The 17020-nt window shown below is 53.0% G+C and overlaps 2 protein-coding genes across 6 annotated transcripts; both read right to left on the bottom strand.

Annotated features, from left to right (window-relative positions):
* Nucleotides 1-719: 719 nt before the first annotated feature.
* Nucleotides 720-10751, bottom strand: B4GALT7 (beta-1,4-galactosyltransferase 7). 5 transcript variants are annotated; one of them, XM_059917842.1, is made up of 7 exons: nucleotides 10593-10751; nucleotides 8659-8814; nucleotides 6564-6926; nucleotides 3467-3710; nucleotides 2295-2378; nucleotides 1925-2029; nucleotides 720-1392 (listed from the first exon to the last, which is right to left on the bottom strand). In XM_059917842.1, exons 1-7 carry the CDS (start codon nucleotides 10640-10642, stop codon nucleotides 1237-1239), a joined length of 1158 nt encoding a protein of 385 aa, XP_059773825.1. In that variant the 5' UTR covers nucleotides 10643-10751; the 3' UTR covers nucleotides 720-1236. The 5 variants fall into 5 exon arrangements, with proteins under 5 accessions (XP_059773825.1, XP_059773826.1, XP_059773827.1 ...); XM_059917843.1 differs by having other exon boundaries at nucleotides 3467-3692; XM_059917844.1 differs by lacking the exon at nucleotides 8659-8814 and adding an exon at nucleotides 8389-8468 and having other exon boundaries at nucleotides 10593-10675.
* Nucleotides 10752-13297: 2546 nt separating this feature from the next.
* TMED9 (transmembrane p24 trafficking protein 9) lies at nucleotides 13298-16976 on the bottom strand. The gene is made up of 5 exons (XM_059917839.1): nucleotides 16744-16976; nucleotides 16474-16574; nucleotides 15596-15721; nucleotides 15088-15234; nucleotides 13298-14132 (listed from the first exon to the last, which is right to left on the bottom strand). The coding sequence occupies exons 1-5, from the start codon at nucleotides 16925-16927 to the stop codon at nucleotides 13983-13985; spliced, it is 708 nt and encodes a 235-aa protein (XP_059773822.1). The 5' UTR covers nucleotides 16928-16976; the 3' UTR covers nucleotides 13298-13982.
* Between the last annotated feature and the right edge of the window lie 44 nt (nucleotides 16977-17020).

Genomic DNA, 17020 nt, shown 5'->3' with positions numbered 1-17020 from the left:
ACTGGTCCCAGTCTCCTCTGACTTCTGCCCCAAATCTTTGGCAGTCAAATGCCCTGAAGGAGTGATTTACCTTTCAGGGCCCATCACTTCCCTCTCTCATTGACCCTGGGCTTACCTCCAGATGGTTCCTCCAAGATGACTCCTCAGTTCCACCAGCTCCCTCGGCTCCCCTCCCTCACCTCTCTGTGGCATTTGGTGACCACTGGTAATCTCCCCTCGTGCTTTGGGAATACTTGAGGGGTTCTCCTACTTCTCATCTTCCTCCCGCCTCAGAAACGTGGTCTTCCCTCCCTGAGCCATGACCCAGTGAGTCTTTGCAGATGCAGCCTGCCTACCCTCAGTTCAGTCCTGTGATCTATTTCTGTCCATCTCAGTGAGGCAGGATGAAGCACCCCTTCCAGTCGGAGCCCACCAGAGCCTGGCAATGGTCAGACTGTCCAGAAGGGCAGCAAAGCCTGGAGTGCTGAGGGAGGGAGTAGGGACCTTGTGCCTTGGGGTTCTCTCCCACCTGAGCTTCCCCTGGCCTCGTCTTCCCTAGCCCTGCCCCAACTCCTTGCCAGCTTATAACTAAGAGAAGCGTCATCTTTTGCCCCATCCCCTTCTCCTCAGCCACAGGTGACAAACTGGTGGTTCAAAACACATTTGGTTTGGCTTGCCATACTTGTTAAAAGTTTGAATTAGTTGCTATCATTTAAAAATTAACCAATTTCACTCAAGAATCCAGAATTCTACTTTCTTTTGAGAAATCAGAAGATCTGGCAACACCAGGCCCACACTCCTTCAGGGTGACAACCAGCTAGAGCTGGTCTCAGCTGTTCCCTTTAAGTGGGGCTTGCACACTGGTCTCTGCAGTTTTAACCCTCCTGATGGCCCTGGCCACCCACATCAGTGGCCTGGCAGTCCAGGAGAAGGAACAAGATCTTGCAGATCTCAGCACACAAAGGAGGGTAGGGCAGGGCAAGCAGAAAGGCAGGGTGGAGAGTCTCAGTTGGAAGCCATGTCCCAGCCTCTCTCCATCACTGTTTATTGCTGGCAGCGTCCCAGGCACCCTGCGTGTGTCCTCTCCTGGCTCAAGCCTGCCTCTGGGGGCCGGGCTGCTGCAAACACGTGGCTTGCTGTCCACTGATTCAGGCCACTCCACGTCCTATTGGAGCTGGGCCCAGGGCCTGAGGCTTTGTCCTGGGCTTGAGTAGCAGTATGCCCTGTAGGCACAGGCTTCCTTGCTGTCCAGCCAACTCAGCTGAATGTGCACCAGGGGGTGGCAGCCTTGTCACAGTCCAACATGATGTTAAGAACAGTGCAGGGGGCCCCACCCACAGACAGGGCTGTACGGGAATCCACGCGGTACTTCACGGTGCTCAGGCCTCCCTCCCGGTCCACCCTGAACTGCTCCTGGGAAGGAAAGGGGGAGAGCACGTACTCAGGGGTTTGTGGGTGCCAGCTGTCCACTGATCCCCCACGACCTTGTCATCAGAGGTCCTGTGATCCCCACAGAAGAGAGGGAAAAGGGAAGCTCAGAGATGGGAAGTCTCTCGCCCATGGCTACACATCCTCGTCAGCAGGACAGCAGGGGTTTTCCAGTTGAACTAATCTGGCTCCTAGAGAAGAGGTTATTTGAGGGATGGGGACTCCTGTATCCCAGGTCTGCCTAGGATTCTGGCACCTTCAGCTGAGTCCCATCCCCGCTCCCCACCCCAACACACAGCCCGTGTGGACCCTGAGGTCTCGGCTGACCCACAGAGCCCAGGGGCCATGGCAGCCACCAGAGGAGGGCATGGTGCCCAAGCAGAATGCCAATGACTGACCTGGGCCAAGCAGGGGAGGATGGGACCACTTGGGCTCAAGGAGAACTTGGTGAAATGCTTGGGCCTGCTGGTTCCCCATGTATGACCTATCCATCCCCGATCAAGGGACCAGCCAGTACCTGTTTTTGAGCCGCGATGCGCTTCTGGTCCCTCTTCCTCCAGGCTGGGTCATGCAGGTGGCGAAATGTCTTGTACCCAGTTGTGATTCCCGAGGGGCGGAAAAGCTAAGGAGACCAAAGGAAGTTGGATCAGGCTGCCTCTCCTGGAGCCCTGGCCCTCACCACTAGTCCTCTGGGGTCCCACTGCCTGCCATAGCCCACAGGCAGGGGCCTGCATTCCCATTCTTCAGGAGAGGTGTGCTAGTCGGGGGCAGGGCTGGGATCAGAACCAGGGGTGCCGTCTCCCAGCCACGGGAACGTCATCTGAGGGCAGGGAGGAACCTCAGGGCAGCCACGATGGCTGAAGAGGTGGGGCGCTGGGGAGCATTACCTGGAGCCCGGCTCCTCTGATGCGCCGGTAGAACTCGTCGTCCTCACGGCCCCAGCCCCAGAAGCGGTTGGACATCCCGTTGCACTGACACAAAGACAAGCAATGTCACTTGCCCCATCCTCCCAGGGTGCTCTTTGGTCTCCTACCACTTGGGAGTCCCTAGCCCAAGCTGGGCCAGGCCAGGCCCCCTTTCCTCCTCCTCCCCAGCAGTTCTGAATGTACACTCAGATGCTTTCAGTTCCCACAACCTCTGAGGTACTGGGGGAATAGTCAGCGCATCCCAGTCCCTTTGCCTGTTTTAATGGGGCCTTGGATTTGTGCGAGATGATTAGTTTCTCAAAAATGTCTGACTGGCGGGAGGAGATCTCTGGAGAGCTAATGATGGGAACAAGTGCCAATTGCTGCTCTATTTCTGCCTGGCCCCATACTCCCATTTCTCCTGAGGGGGCTCTGCCCTGCTCTCTTCCTCTGTGCGGGAGAGGGACGGTGGGCTCTATGGCAGACATCAATTTTTGCCATTCAACTTCAGGCTTTATTTACATTAAGCTGGCTTCAGCCACAGCTTGAAGAGAGGAGCAAGAGACGGTGGTCTAAGCCACTCAGTTCTTCCTACCCCGCCACCCACTCCCACCCCCTACCACAGTGACTGATTCAGGGATAGACCTGTGACTTAAGCCAGGCCAATCAAGAGCCAGCAGGGGGCAGCTGTGGGTCTCCTGTCTGGGCTGTTGGAAATGGGCGGCTCCATTTTCCACTGGACTTGGGCCTAGACGGATGCAGGTTGCAGCTACAACCACCACGTTGCATCCTGAACGTCTGAAAATAAAGCCAGTCTAGAGAAGGCAGAGCTGAGAGATGGAAGGTGAAATGGTGTCCTGATGACATCATCTGAGAGGCTGGGCAAGACAGCCCCACCCAGACTTTTCCATTTTGAGAGGCAACGAACCCCAGGGCTTCTGAAGCCAGCTAGCACAGGGGTTCTGTTACTGTGGCAGAATCCTCCCTAACTGGCTTGCTTGGTCCCGCTCCTCTCTCATGCCTCTGGCTGCTCCTGGGCTCCCCAGGCAGGATCCTCCATCTGCTGGGCCCTAGAAATGCTGCTCCTCTTGCCACTGCCCCCATCCAGGTGGGTGCTCCCTGGCTCTCAGCAGAGCAGGTGCGCCAGGCCTCACCAGCTGGTAGTGCTGCTTGGAAAGCAGCAGGATGCCACCGACGTAGGTCTTGTAGTGGTAGAGCGGGTGGAGCTCCGGGGAGGCCACGTGGAAGGGCCCGGTCTCTGGGAAGCCATAATCCAGCTCCTCATTGAGAGGGAGCAGGTCCACGTCGTGCATGGCGATGTAGTCTGTGCTGTTGCTGCTCTCCAGAAAGCCCGCGTTGATGAGTGCTGCCCGGTTGAACCTGTGCAGGGCACCGAGGCTGGGCCAGGGGCAGTGAGCTTGCTCTCCCCCAATCTCTGCATGAGAGCCTGTCCTCCACAGCACCCACCCCCAGTACCCATGCTGCCCTCCAGCCTGACACCGACTTCATTGTGGGGCTGCCCAAGTGCACATCTGCCCCTCCACCTATCTTACAAATGTTTACTGAGCACCTATTATGTGCCAGAAACTATTCAGAGCACTGGAGATACAGCAGTGAGAAATCAAAGCCCTCAAGGAGCTGACATTCTAATAAGAAGAGACAAAAATAAACAAATAAGTAAATATGTAACAAGCCAAGGAGTGGTTAAGTGCTGAGAAGAATAGTAAAGCAGGGTGACGAGGATAAAGCATGCTGGGGGGTGGGGGTTGTCCTTTTAGATGAGGTGGTCAGGGAGGGCCGGCGTAACAGGGTGACACGTGAGCAGAACCTGAAGGCCTGAGGGAATGAGCCCTATGGAAATCAGGGGAATAGGGCTCCGAGCAGAGGGAAGAGCAACTCCCAGGGCCCGAGGCAGGAGCAGATAGCAATGTGGTGAAGCAGAGTGAGTGAGAGGTCTCAGGGAATGAGGTCAGAGGGTGACAGGCCCCTGAAGGACTTGCGCTTTGACCCTGGATGAGATGGGGAGCCACTGAAGGGCTTAGAGCAGAGGCATCATGTGCTGTGACTCAGCGTTTAACAGGATCACTCTAGTTGGGGTGTTGAGAAGAGACTGGAAGGTGAGGGGTGGAAGCAGGGAGACAGGTTGGGAGGCTATTACAATAATTTAGGCATGAGATGATGATGCCTTAACTCAGGGAGGTGGCAGTGGAGATGGTGAGAAGAGGGCAGATTCTAGATGCATTCTGCTGATGGACTAGACGTGTTGTGTGAGGGAGCAGGAGTTGAGGATGACCCGAAGGCTTTCTGGCCTGAGCAGCTGGGAGTGTGGAGTTTCCATTTCCTGAAATGAGGAAGCGGGCAGGAGAAGGTCAGGGACAGGTGGGAAATCAGGAATTCAGTTTTAATCATGTTAAGCTTGAGATGCCTCTTGAGACCACCAAACAGAGGGCTGCACAGGCAGCTGGCTGGGTATATGGGTCTGGAGTTCAGGAGAGAGGTCTGGGCTGGGAATACAGACTTGGGAGTCATCAGGGTAGAAATGAGATTTGATGTCTTGAGACTAGATGAGATCCCCTGGGGAGCGACTGGAGCCAGAAAAGACGGTGCCCAAGCACTGACCCCCAAGGAACACCAAGGCTGAGAGATCAGGGGGATGAGGCAGAACCAGCAAAGGAGGTGGGGAGAGGTGGCCAGAGAGGAAAGAGAAGCAGAGCACTGTCCCAAAGGTCAAACTGAGGTGTTTTAAGAAGGAAGAAGTAATCCACTTGGCAAATGCTGCCGGGAAGTCGATAGGATGAAGGTTGGGAACTGGGCTTTGGATTATCAAGGTGGGCTCGTTGGTGATGTCAACAAGAGCTGTTTCAATGTCATGATGAGGGTAAACGTCTTAGTGGAATAGGTTCAAGAGAGAGCGACGGGGGAGAAAGGGAAGGCGTTTTGCTAGAAAGGGGAGCAAAGAAAAGAGGCAATAGATGTGGGCGATACGGGATCAAGCGGGGGTCTCTTTTTTCTTTTTAGATGGGGGCTATTTCAGTATGTTTGTTGATTTGAATACTCCAGGAGGGGGGAAAATTGATCATGCAGGTGAGAAGAGAGCCAATGGCTGGAGTGATGTCCTTGAGTAGAAGAGCAGAAAAGGGACCCAGTGCCCAAGTAGGAGAGCTGGCCCTGGAGGCGCATCCTCGGGAAAGGCAGTGGGAAGCTGAGGACACCTGCACAGAAGCTGTAAAAGGAGTCCAGGCGTGGGGACCTGGGTTAGTTCTCTTCCAATTGATTCTGTTTTCTCAAATAGGAAGCAAAGTAATTGGCTGAAGGTGAAGATAGGGAGGAGTGAGGAGAGGAGCGGGTATGCAAGGTTGCCGGGGAGGGGAGAGGCAGCAGACCAGAGGAATGAGAGCCCTCCTGGGCCAGGGCTCATTGTCAGGGAGATGAGCAGTGTCTCCAGCTACATCCAGCTGCAGGTGTGTAGCAGGCAGAGTCGAGTTTCATCCGGTGGGAGTTGTGCCAGGGAGAAAGTGGAAGGGAGTTGAGGTGCATGTGAGGGAGTGACTTTCACCAAGGACCATGGTATCCAAGTTAGGTCAGGAGAAAAGACGGACAAGGAGGATGGAGAGCACTGGGAGAATCGTGGACTAAAGGGCCTGTCAGGGTCCAAGAATTGTTGGGTCCACATCTCCCAGTGGGAGCGAGCTGGAGGGAAAGGAGGTGGGGGTGGAGTGTGAGATGCTTGGATTGTGATCATGGAGGGGAGCAGTTTTTGGTGAGGGCAAGGATTTTAGGATAATGCCAGACTGTGAACAAGTTAAGCCGTGGCTTTGACCCTCCCTTTCCCTAATCCCCGCAGCCAATCCACCAGCAAGCCCTGTCTGCGCTTCCTCCACATCACTTCTCTCCACCCCTTCTGCCACGCTGCCTGAGCCCCCATCAGCTCAGGTGACTGCAATGACTGCCCAACCGGTCTCCCTGCTTCCCCCCTTGTCCTGGTATGGCCCCGACACATACAGCAGCCACAGGGACCTTTGTGAAATGGAAACCAGATCAGGGGCCTCCCCAGCCCCAAACCCTCCCCCCAAATTCCTGTCACACCCAGTGAGAGGGGTCTAGCACCTCCCACCCTCTCACTGCTGCCCTGGGTGGCCTTTCATGGGCCTGGGCCACCTGGTACTGGATTGCTGTCAGGAAAGGGAGCAGGCCCCAAGAGACCAGGGCAGGCCCAGGTGAGCGGGTGCTGGCTTAGGAGGTGGTCCTTACCTGAAATGATCCACCTGGTTGAGCACATAGATGTGGTGCTGGATCTTCTTCCTGCTCAGGAAGCGGTGCATGTGGGGCACAAAGACCAGGAGCTCCTCGAAGCGTTCTCGAAAGGGCACCAGCACTGCCAGGCGGTGGGGGCCCCATGATTCATCTTCTTCCCAGTGCTCAGGGGGTGGCTCTGGTGGGCAGGCCCGGGATGGGCCCGGGGTCTCCTGTCCTTGTCCCCTGGCTGCCCGGGCCATGTCCCCAGAGCAGCTGAGCTGCAGCCAGAGCAGGGAGAGGAAGCCCAGTAAGAGACAGGCAACAAAGAGGTGGAAGACGGAGCATTTCCGGGGGAGGCCGCTGGGGATCAACCTGGACCTGGGACAAGAACAGGGAGCAGGTCAGAAGGGCAAGGCTGAGCCGAGGTCCTGCGACAGACCCCTTCTCTGGCTTCCCACAAGTAAGGTGCACGTGGCTGGTCTGCCCCAAGCGCCCAGGAATTAGTGCAGAAGCAACTTTAGTGCTTTTGTTCGTGCTGCCACCATGCATCAGAATCCTGCTGAGAGCTCTAGGCTCAGCCTGAGCCCCCCTACCTCCAGGAGGCCCTCCAAACACTCCCAGGTCTCAGAGCTGCCCCACTTCCTCGATGCTCTCTTACCTTCTGTGCCTGAGTCCCAGCCAGACCAAGAGCTGCTGGAGGGCAGAGACAAGACTCCTTGTCTTTTGCACTTGCCCCTCCCCAAGACAATGGGTCATGTCCAGAGCTGATGGCAGAAGCCCGCCTTAGAGACCCCACCCACTACCTTCCGCCTGCTCCCCTGCGGGTTCACTCTCATCAGAAAGCTTGGCTTCATCCTGTTTCTCAGACCAGAAAGCTCCCCAAACAGGGGCATGTGCCTGTTTCAGCCCCCGTGAAAAGATCACTCTTTACTCTGAGAAGATCAGGTCTGCCCCCAAACCAATGTGCGGCCCAAACCAACAAAGGCAGTTCACTGAATGCATGTCAAAGCTTCAGTCCAGGGCAGCCCATGTGACAAGGGATGAGAGACAGAGAGGGAAGGAAAGATGAGGGCTGGGAACAGCACCCAGGCTTATTTCAGAAGCTGGAAAAACAGTGGAATATCTTAGACTTTGGGGTAGTGCTGGGAGAGACTGCCTTTCAGGTTATGAAATACAAAGAAATGGGTGGAATTCACCTGGTTTCTTTGCCCCTCTCTCTGGAAGTTCCTGAGAGCAGTGAAGGAGGAACTAAGGAATCCAAGAAAAGGGAAGCTTCCTCTATTCTAGAATAATCAGCAAAGCAATCTACTTTATAACCTCTGAGAGTCACTAATTAGCTACCAGGTCATATAGATTCTACCTCCTAAGTGCCCTTTGATCCTTCCTTACCCACTGCCTGTCTTTTAGCCCAAGTCTCATCTGGTCCTTGCCCTGCTCAGACCCCTTCAATCTCATGGATGATCCTCCTGTTTATAAGATAATGGCCAAATTCCTTGGCCTGACAGTCAAACCCCTCTGTGACCTGGTCCCATCTCCAGTTGCTCCCTGCTACTCACCCAGTGCTACACGTTGGGCAACTCAAGAGTTTCTCCACTCACCATATTCCTTCCTGCTCTAGCCCTCACACAGTCCACTGCTTCTGCCTAAAATGCCTTTCCTTATTTTATCTGCCTGGAAGCACCCCACTGATCCTTCAAGGCCAAACGCCAATGTCATGGCTAGCACTGCCACCCCCCACCCCCACGTGCACACAAACGGAGATACATACTCCCTCCCTCCTTTGTGTTCCTATGGTATCTGGTACTGCCCTTTTTGAAGCACTTAAGAGTTTTGTAATCACCTGTGTCCATGCTTGTCTTCTTCGCAGGTAATCAGATTCACAGCTGTGGCTCTAGCACAAGTCATACAGCAGAGGGCTTGCTAAGTGAGTTAAAGGAAGGGTTCAAGCATTCAGGGCATGCTTGTCACACACTAAAGCCAGACCAACTCCTGCCTCTCTCTAGAGGCACAACTGCCAATCTGGTAACCAGCAGCCCTGAAGCCAGGCTCAGGACCCACACACAGCAGAGAGGGAGACTGATAGGACACCCTTGCAGGGCTTCTGACTTACCCCCCATTGTCCTGTGGTGGGGGTTTCCGCAGGGGAGGAGCAGAGGCCAATCCTCCTAGTGGCCTGGGAAGGCTGGAACCTCTACAGATTCTCCCTCTGGGCTCTTTCTTGGGGTAGGGTAGAGACCGGGGAGATGGACATGGGGAAACATCCCACCTTCAGGGGAAGAAGCAGTGACCATTATCCAGGGGTATGGCATGGATTGGGCACTCCATGCACTTTCAAGTGCTGTTCCCTCGGTCCAGCTTTCCCCTCCTACCAGGATCACGTCCCCATGGGCACTCTCTTCCTGTGCTGCAAGGGCCCAAATCACTGAACAACTGAATTCAGAGCTGAAATCCCAATTCCTCAGGACAGTGGACACTGAGAACTGTTGCTTCTGGTGCCACCTGCTGGCAAACTCCAGATCTGCAGTCTCAGCTGCTACCAGGCCCAGGCCATCGTTGTTTCTGGGGTGGGGAGGCAGACCAGATGAGGTTTTCTCTCATTCATCAATCTGTGTCCAAGGCTAGTAAGATTCAAACCCAGACAGGCTGTTTCCAGAGCCAGCACTCTTTAATTGTTACATTATCTGCATCTGTTGCATGGATCTTTGTATCCCTGTGTCAAAAGCATGAAATGATACAAGTTTTGTGGGATCATGGTTGTGTTCCAGAAGTTTATGGAAAGGAATTAGGAAATGGAAATTCTCCTCCATAACCTTCCCTTTCTTCCCTCACACAAACCTTAGTGATACAGGTTTGAATACTCAGCTGCGCTGGTTACAGCACCTCCAAACTGCAAAAGTAACTGGAAGAAAACTGGCACCTTCTCTGTGCCAAGCACAGTGTCAACAGTTTTATATATGTGATCTCCTTTAATCCTCATATAGACCTGCAGAGTAGATATTATGATCCCTGTTTCAGAGATGGAAAAGCTGAGGAGAAAGATTAAGTATGCTTCTGGTCACATGGCTATTAAAGAGGATTCCTGTCCAGGCCTAAATCCACAGTCCAGGCTTTCTACTATATTCCTGTCTTCTTACTTCAGCACCAAGTCTGAAAAATTCCCAACGATAAAGAGTTGTGCTCACTATATTCCAAAGTCTTTTGGCACCTGGCAAGCTTAACAGAGGAAAGGGAAAGAGGTGTCATTCACTAGGTATAGACCCACTATCATGTGTTCTGGGTGAGAAGAGTTTTGGGGGTACATCTCAAGACTGAAGTGTGGGAGTCCTTCCCAATCTAAACGGCCAAATAGCTCTCCCCTGCCCCCCACCTCCATTCTGCTCTAGTGGTAATCACTAGCTAAGGTCTGGGTCAACCTCACACCTAACACATGGGGCAGGCCACATTCAAGTACAGCTGCACAGGAAATGAACTAACGTTACGCCGGGAATACTTAGTCCCGGCGAGGCAGTAGCCAGCCAGGCAGAGCATAGAGCTTCTGTCTGGTGTATTCTTCTAGGCGATCTGCAGAGAAGGGGGAAGCACGAGGGAGGGAGGAGGGTAGCGTCTGAGGCTACAGGGATGTGATGGGGGAGGCAGAGATCAGAGAGACGGAATACAGACCCTCTGAAACCAGGGACAGACAGAAAGACAGAGATCCACTGAGAGAGGTCAACGGAGTCAGAGACCCGCATGAAAATAGAGGCCAGTGGAAAAACACAGAGACCCATAATGAGACAGACTCGCATAGAGGGACAGAAACTCACAAAGGGAAGTCAACGGAGAAATACAGACCTGCTGAGTGACGGAGACTGGTAGACACGGAGACCCACATAGAGAGAAACAGAGACCCAAATACAGAGAGAGACCCACAAGGAGAACCACAGACCCTCAGAGAACCCCGCAGAGACGGAGACGCGACGGCCTCGGGCTCCTAGATTCCGCGGGGCGGCCCGGAAAGGATCGGCACCCGGGAGGACGGGACCCGGGCCGGCCGCCGCCGCTCACCTGCCGTCCTCCCAGGGCAGCTGTGCCGTTTTCCTCCGGGAGGGGAACATCGTGGGGGGAGGCGGCGGCTCATGGGGCTCGAGTTCCCAGCCGGGCCGGCCCGGCCTCCCCGGCCTACGCGGCGCCTCCGCCTCCCGCCCCGCCCAAGCCCGTCCGCCCCGCCCCTCGGTCCACAGGGTCCGCCGCTCCGGCCGCGCCGTCTGCTCCCCGGAGCTGCGGCGTCAAAGGTTCCGCATCCAGAGGAACACGTGAGCGCTCCAACCGCCTGAACTGCTAACTGCTTTCCGGGGGCCGCTGGACATCCCGAGAAATTGAGGCCCCGGAGAGGGCTCAAGTCAATGGGCTTGGACTGGACTTAGACTCCAGACTTCCAAACCAGCGCTCTGGGATAATCTGCATCTTCCTCCTCTTCCCAAGGGAAGGCGTCCAAGTAGTCCTGCCGTCAAACCAAGTGCATTCTTTCTCGGTTGCAAGCTTGGAGGGGGGGCAGGGCCAAGCTCAGGGCTCAGTCTTGCGTTCAGCCTGATACCTCAAGTGACACACCAAGTAGTAGTTAGGAGACAGGCACTAAAGGCAAATTGGCTGGATTTGAAACCTGACTCTGCCAGTTCGGCTGTGTTTTGGGGCACAGCCTGCTTCTGTTTCCTCATCTGAGTATATAAATGGTTCCTGATTTATATGGTTGCTGTGAGGATTAAAGGAGAAAATGCAAAAACTTGGTACAGTGAAGGGCACAATAGTCAACGCTATATAAATGGCAGCTATCAGCCAGGAGAGGAGTACTTTGGTGGAACTGAGAACTGAAGAAGGGAATAAGATTGACTTCCCATATCTGCCCTGTCACCCTGAGAACTTAGGCCCCAGCTGGGCCAGCTTCCCACCTGGGAAAAGAAAGTGGCAAAGTTATTAGACTTGATCTCCTCTGTTCTTCCAGGCAAAGTTTAAGTTTCCTAATAAATATTAATAGCTAACATCCGTTGAGTTCTTACTATGTGCCAGTCATTTTTCTAAATTCTTTACTACTGTTATCTCAATCTGTCCTTATGAGTATTGTACTTATTATGCCCACTTTAAAGATGAAGGAACTGAAGCACAGAGAGGTAATTCAGAATGTAAGCCCAGGTAGTTTGGTTGCACAATCTATGGTCTCAACCACTCTGCTTCTGAGGGGACTTCACTATAGTAGGTAGGAAATTAATCATTCCCAGGAGCCCCCTTTCACCCAGCATACAACCCACCAGTCCCCTTCCTGCTGAGCTCTCCCAGGGCAGCGTACCTTATACCAGAACCTCGACAAATCCAGCCTAGATTTGGCTGATGACAAAGGCAAGGCTGACCCCTGCAGAGACAGTCAGGTAAGGCCAAAGATGGAAACTGGGAGATGGGCCTGACCTGGAAAGCACAAGCCCATCTTAGGGGGATAGCTACCATTCACTCCAGCTAATTGTTGTCGCATCAGGATGAAGCCCCCTTAGTATCAGATCTAAGTCAGGTTTCATGTAAAAATCCAAATTAACTTATTTTAAACTGTGACATCCACAATCATGTTGATAATTAGTACCCCTAATATGACAGGATGAGAATGGCACTTTCCTTTTGTGGTCTTTCAAAAACCCAGGACCCCAGTCTAATCATGAGGAAAAACATCAGACCAATTGCAATTGAGGGAAATCTACAAAATGCCTGACCAGTATCCCTGAAAACTGTCAAGGTAATAAAGAAGTCTGAGAAACTGACAGCCAAGAGGAGCCCAAGGAGACAACTAAATGTAACAATAGTATCTCCTAGATGGGTTCCTGGAAGAAAAAAGACACTATGTAACAACTAAGGAAATCTGCATAAAGCATAGACTATCACTATTGGTTCATTCATTTTAACATTAACAAATGTACCATACTACTGCATGATGTAAACTATCTTCACAATTTTTCTGCAATTTTAAAGCTGTTCTTAAAAAAGTTTTTTTTCCCTAAATGTGGAGGCCTAAGTGGCAATATGAGCTCAGACTACATTCTCCTGACAGTTCAAGTAGTCCCCAAACTTGCCTCCCAACCCCCAGTCTCCTTCTCACACACTGTTGGATTACCCTTCCTCAAGTTTTATTCAGGGTGTTCTAATACTCAAAACTTTGTTGAACACTGGGTAATATCCAAATTTCTTACCTGGCGTTCAAGGCTCTTCTAACTCTAACCAACTTTTCTTTCCAGCTTTCTCACAACCCCGCCCCCTCAACTTCAGCTGACACAATGCCCATCTATCTGCATACCAGCTGTTTGCCTGTTTTCCTCAACCACCCCTGTCCTGCCTTCTTTCATCAGAATCCTTCCTCTCCTTCAAGGTCACTGCTGAGATCCCATGCTATTGGTTAAGTCCATCAGTATCCCCCTCCTGCCCCCAACTCAGGGATTCCTGTCCTTTCCACACCTGCAGCATTCCTCTGTTCAATGTACAGTACCTTCACTAACTAGGCACTTCCTTGAAGCACCACAACAATTCTGTCCACCTACGTTTCACTTGTTGGATGGTCTTGGGCAAAACCACTACCCACTGTCACTGGAGGGTATGGAGAGGATGAAAAGTATGAAGTTCACAGGTGGGTACTCATCTTAGAATGTGAAGTGCTTTGCCCATTGGAAAAACTGACACTCCCTCAAGCACCTTGCAGTGCTATGCCCACTGACAGTACAGTAACTTTACACTGGACAAGAAGTTAATTTTTTTTTTATTGGGAAACCAATGTAACAAACCTAAACTTATTGAAAATGAAATCAGTAACTAAGACTCTGCAGGCCCCATCCCCAACCAGCACCAAGGCCTCTATTTGGCCTAACCCCAGTTTCTCTAGTCCCCAAAAGAACAACCATGTGAAGAACCCGGGGTCCACCTCAGGGCTACCTTCCCACACTGCAACTCCCTCTACCCCACCCTCAATTGACACACACACCCCGGATCAGCAGGCTGGGTCTAGGCCCAAGGAGGGAATAGTGAGGTTTCCTGGGTGGCAGGGAATCACGCCCCAACCTGGTCAAAATTCCAAGTTAGGAAAGGAAGACAGAAGGAGGACTTGGCTTGCCCACCCACTCCCCTCCCCCCAGTCATCCCAGACAATAGGCTCACATCCCTGATCAGTAACACTGTGATTCTGAGGTGTCAGTAGGGCTCCCAGTGGCTTCAGATTACTGCAAAGGGCCCAGGGGAGGGGGCAGGCATTTACGCTACCACCTGCTCAGTATTAGCCAGCCAAGCTGCTACCCTCAGCTTGTGCTGTGGTCCCTCTCCCCTGCAGACACCCATGGCTGGGGACCAGGCCTCCTGCCGGAGAGAAGTCAGTCCAGGAGGCCCTTGCTTCCCCAGCCAGGGAGAAAGGATGGCTTGGGAAGCCTGGGACGGCTACACCAGCTTCTTGGCTTCAAAGAAGCTCTTGAGGTGTCGCATCTGCCAGACGCCGATGGCTACGAGAATGAGGGTCTGCAGGATAGACCACCACAGCACCCTCTGGTTGGTGCTCTCGCTGGTCTGCCGGAAGCGCTCCTCTCGCCACTGTGGGAGGGGAGAAAGGAAGACGAGCCTGAGTTGGCTGGGCCCCACCTGGGGCCACTAGAACGGCTGGGTTCCCTCCCCGGAGGATGTCCCAGGGCCAACTAACTTTGCCCAGGTTCCAGTCAAGTGCCCGAAAAAAGCCACCCCACCTGGGAACTGTCTTCACCCTCACCAGCCAGATGACCTGAGGCAACCCACTCATTTCTCCTAGGTCTATTTGCTCATCTGTAAGGTACAGCCCTTACCTGGTCCTACCCTGATGCCTGTGGGAGTGGTAAAGTGGCTGTGGTATCACCCTATCAGACAGAGCTGTCCTGGAACACTCAGAAGTGGACTTGCTCTGAGCCCTCTGCCTCGGTCTCCCAAACTGCTCCTTGAATATTGTGTGCACAGGTTGCAAATTGGTGGTCCAGGGGCTGGATCGAGCCCATACATGTTTTTGTTGGCTCACACAGTGTTTTGACAACATTTAAAACCCAGAATTTTTTACATAAAAAACCGGGACCTCTAAATGCCTCTTAAAACCCTGGGATAGCAATTCTGCAATGCTGCCCTCAGCTGACCACAGTAGTTGTTTCCATTTAGATAGGTCACTATTCTACCCGTCATTATGGTCACAGATCCATTCATGATACCTGCCTGCCTCCTGGACACCGGTGAGATTGAAACCCCTGATCCTGGGAGCACTGAGAACCATGGAAATAACACCCAAGGTGTTGGTATCAATTCCTGCTCTGTCATTTTGTGTGTCTCCTAATAAGACAATGACAGCCCCTTAAGAGACTGCCTCCTCAATTACAAAGTAGTTAGTAATACCCAACCTACCTTTTAGACTTGCAATGCAGCACAGACATGTAAATCCCTTGGGTTCATAATAAATCTGACATGTGACTCCTGGCTAAGTCAGTGTGCAGCTTCTGGGAAGAAGCCCACTGCTCCTGGCTCAGCCACTCACCCGCTGGTAGTTCTGCTCTTTCTGGATCTGCTCTACTTGCTCCACCAGCTGTCGCACTCGTAGCTGCAACTCACTCAACTTGTCTTTGGCAGCAATTTCTGCATAGTCGTTGGCATGTTCACCTACCTGGATGTCCAGATGAACTCTCTGGAGACAGACAGACAAGGAAGATAGGAGAATCAGGTAGTCCTGCTCTGTCTTCCTGCCAGGGCCTAACAGCTGGTCCTCCCACCTTTCTTTATCTGTTCATTTAGGCAACACTGACTGAGGCCTCGTCAGTGTCTGGCCCTATGGGGCTCTAGGCCCAAGGGCAAGAATAAGCCTTGGCTGATACTCTGACCAAAGCATATACAAAGAGCTCCGCAACCACACCCTGAATGTTCACTGGAAACCCAGCTGTATTAAGAGACACAAAATCTGACATAGTCATCTCACACCTACAGTGGCACCAGTCCCCAGTCTTGACCAGGGGCTAGAGGCTGAAAGAGTCCAACATGGGTCCACTTACCAGCATGCCTCCAGCAAAAAGGGAGAACTTGGTGGAATTGGAGTGAAGACAGATCTGGTGCTCACCAGGGGTATGGGAGGTAAAGGTGAACCTGCCTTCAGAGCCATACTGCCGGGCCAGGATGACCTGGAGAGAAGGGACTTCAGTGAGTATTATGGTAGGAATAGGACTGAATGGTGCGTAAGGCTCTAAGTGCCTCAAAAGTTGACAAGCAGAGCCCTAGGCATCCTACAAAACTAAAAGCTCCAATGCTGCTTAGCAGCAGTTGCCAAAAACTTGCCTTCGAACTATCTGGAGAAGGGGCGAAGAGTCTGACATTAGGTTGGCATGTGACCACTCTTGGAAAGGGCTTTACTTTATTCATAGCTCATGCCCTTTCAACTCTTTTGCTGTCATTCTTTCAAATGAAAGGTGACAGTTGAACGGTTTTGAAGTTTTGTTTTTTGGTTTGTTTGTTTTAATATCCTTATTTGTTAAATTAAAAGCTGCTCATTCTTTTTGGAAAGTACCCTGTTCCGTGAAATTCTAAAGTCTTATGTCATAGCTTTAGAGTCGACAAAACTCTTTGGTTTCTAGCACCACAATTAATCCACTCATCACATCTATAAGACAGATGAATTTCTATTTCACAGACCAAGGAAATGGCTCAGAGAAGGCAACTGACTTGGCGGGTTCATGCAGCGGTCAGTAACAAGTTGAGAGAAGCAGCCAGCACCGAAAAAGCCCAAGGTTAGCCCGGAGGGAAAACCCAGGATCTTCCCACAACACCAACTGTTTAGCAGATGCGGAAACTAGGAGGGGACGAAGTACCGGCGCCTGCTTGGTCTGGCGCTCAAGTTCAGAGCGGAGGGCTCAGCGGGGCTAAGGAGCCGACTCACCTTGTCCTCTGGGTCCTTAACCTCCACGAACATGCCAAGCCCGGGGGTGGCCGGTTGGTACTCCTCTCGCTGCTTGTCATACAACTGCGTCCGGTAGTTTCCTGGAAGCAAGCAGGGCGAGCCCAGTCAGAGGAACGCGAGGTGGCGCTGAGTCCGCGGTCGGCAGGGCACGCCGAGGACGCCTGCTCCCAGCTCTGAGGAGATGACCCTCCCGCACCCCCCCGCCCCAAGACCGCGGTCTTGTTGAAAACTCTCTCCCTTCCCTCGTACCTATAACCATGGTCTCGTCCGGAATCTCCTCAATAAAGCACTTCTTTTCCGTCTCCCCGATGTGGAAGTAAAGCGCGCCTCCGCGGGCCGCAAACCACAGCAGTAGCAGGAGGGCCCGAACGACCCTACCCAACCGGGCTCCGGGGCAGAGCCCAACAACCCGCACGCCCCGCTGCGCAGCCATCTTACCCCACTTGCCCGCGCAGCAGCAGCCGACCCCGCCACGTAGCCCTGCCGCCGCCGCGCAGCCTGCCGGGACAGCGAGTTCCGCCGGGCG

The sequence above is a fragment of the Balaenoptera ricei genome, chromosome 3 (assembly GCF_028023285.1).
Source record: "Balaenoptera ricei isolate mBalRic1 chromosome 3, mBalRic1.hap2, whole genome shotgun sequence".
Classification (NCBI taxonomy): domain Eukaryota; kingdom Metazoa; phylum Chordata; class Mammalia; order Artiodactyla; family Balaenopteridae; genus Balaenoptera; species Balaenoptera ricei.
The sequence above is the reverse complement of the archived record's forward strand: the minus strand, read 5'-3'. Positions and strand labels throughout refer to the sequence as shown.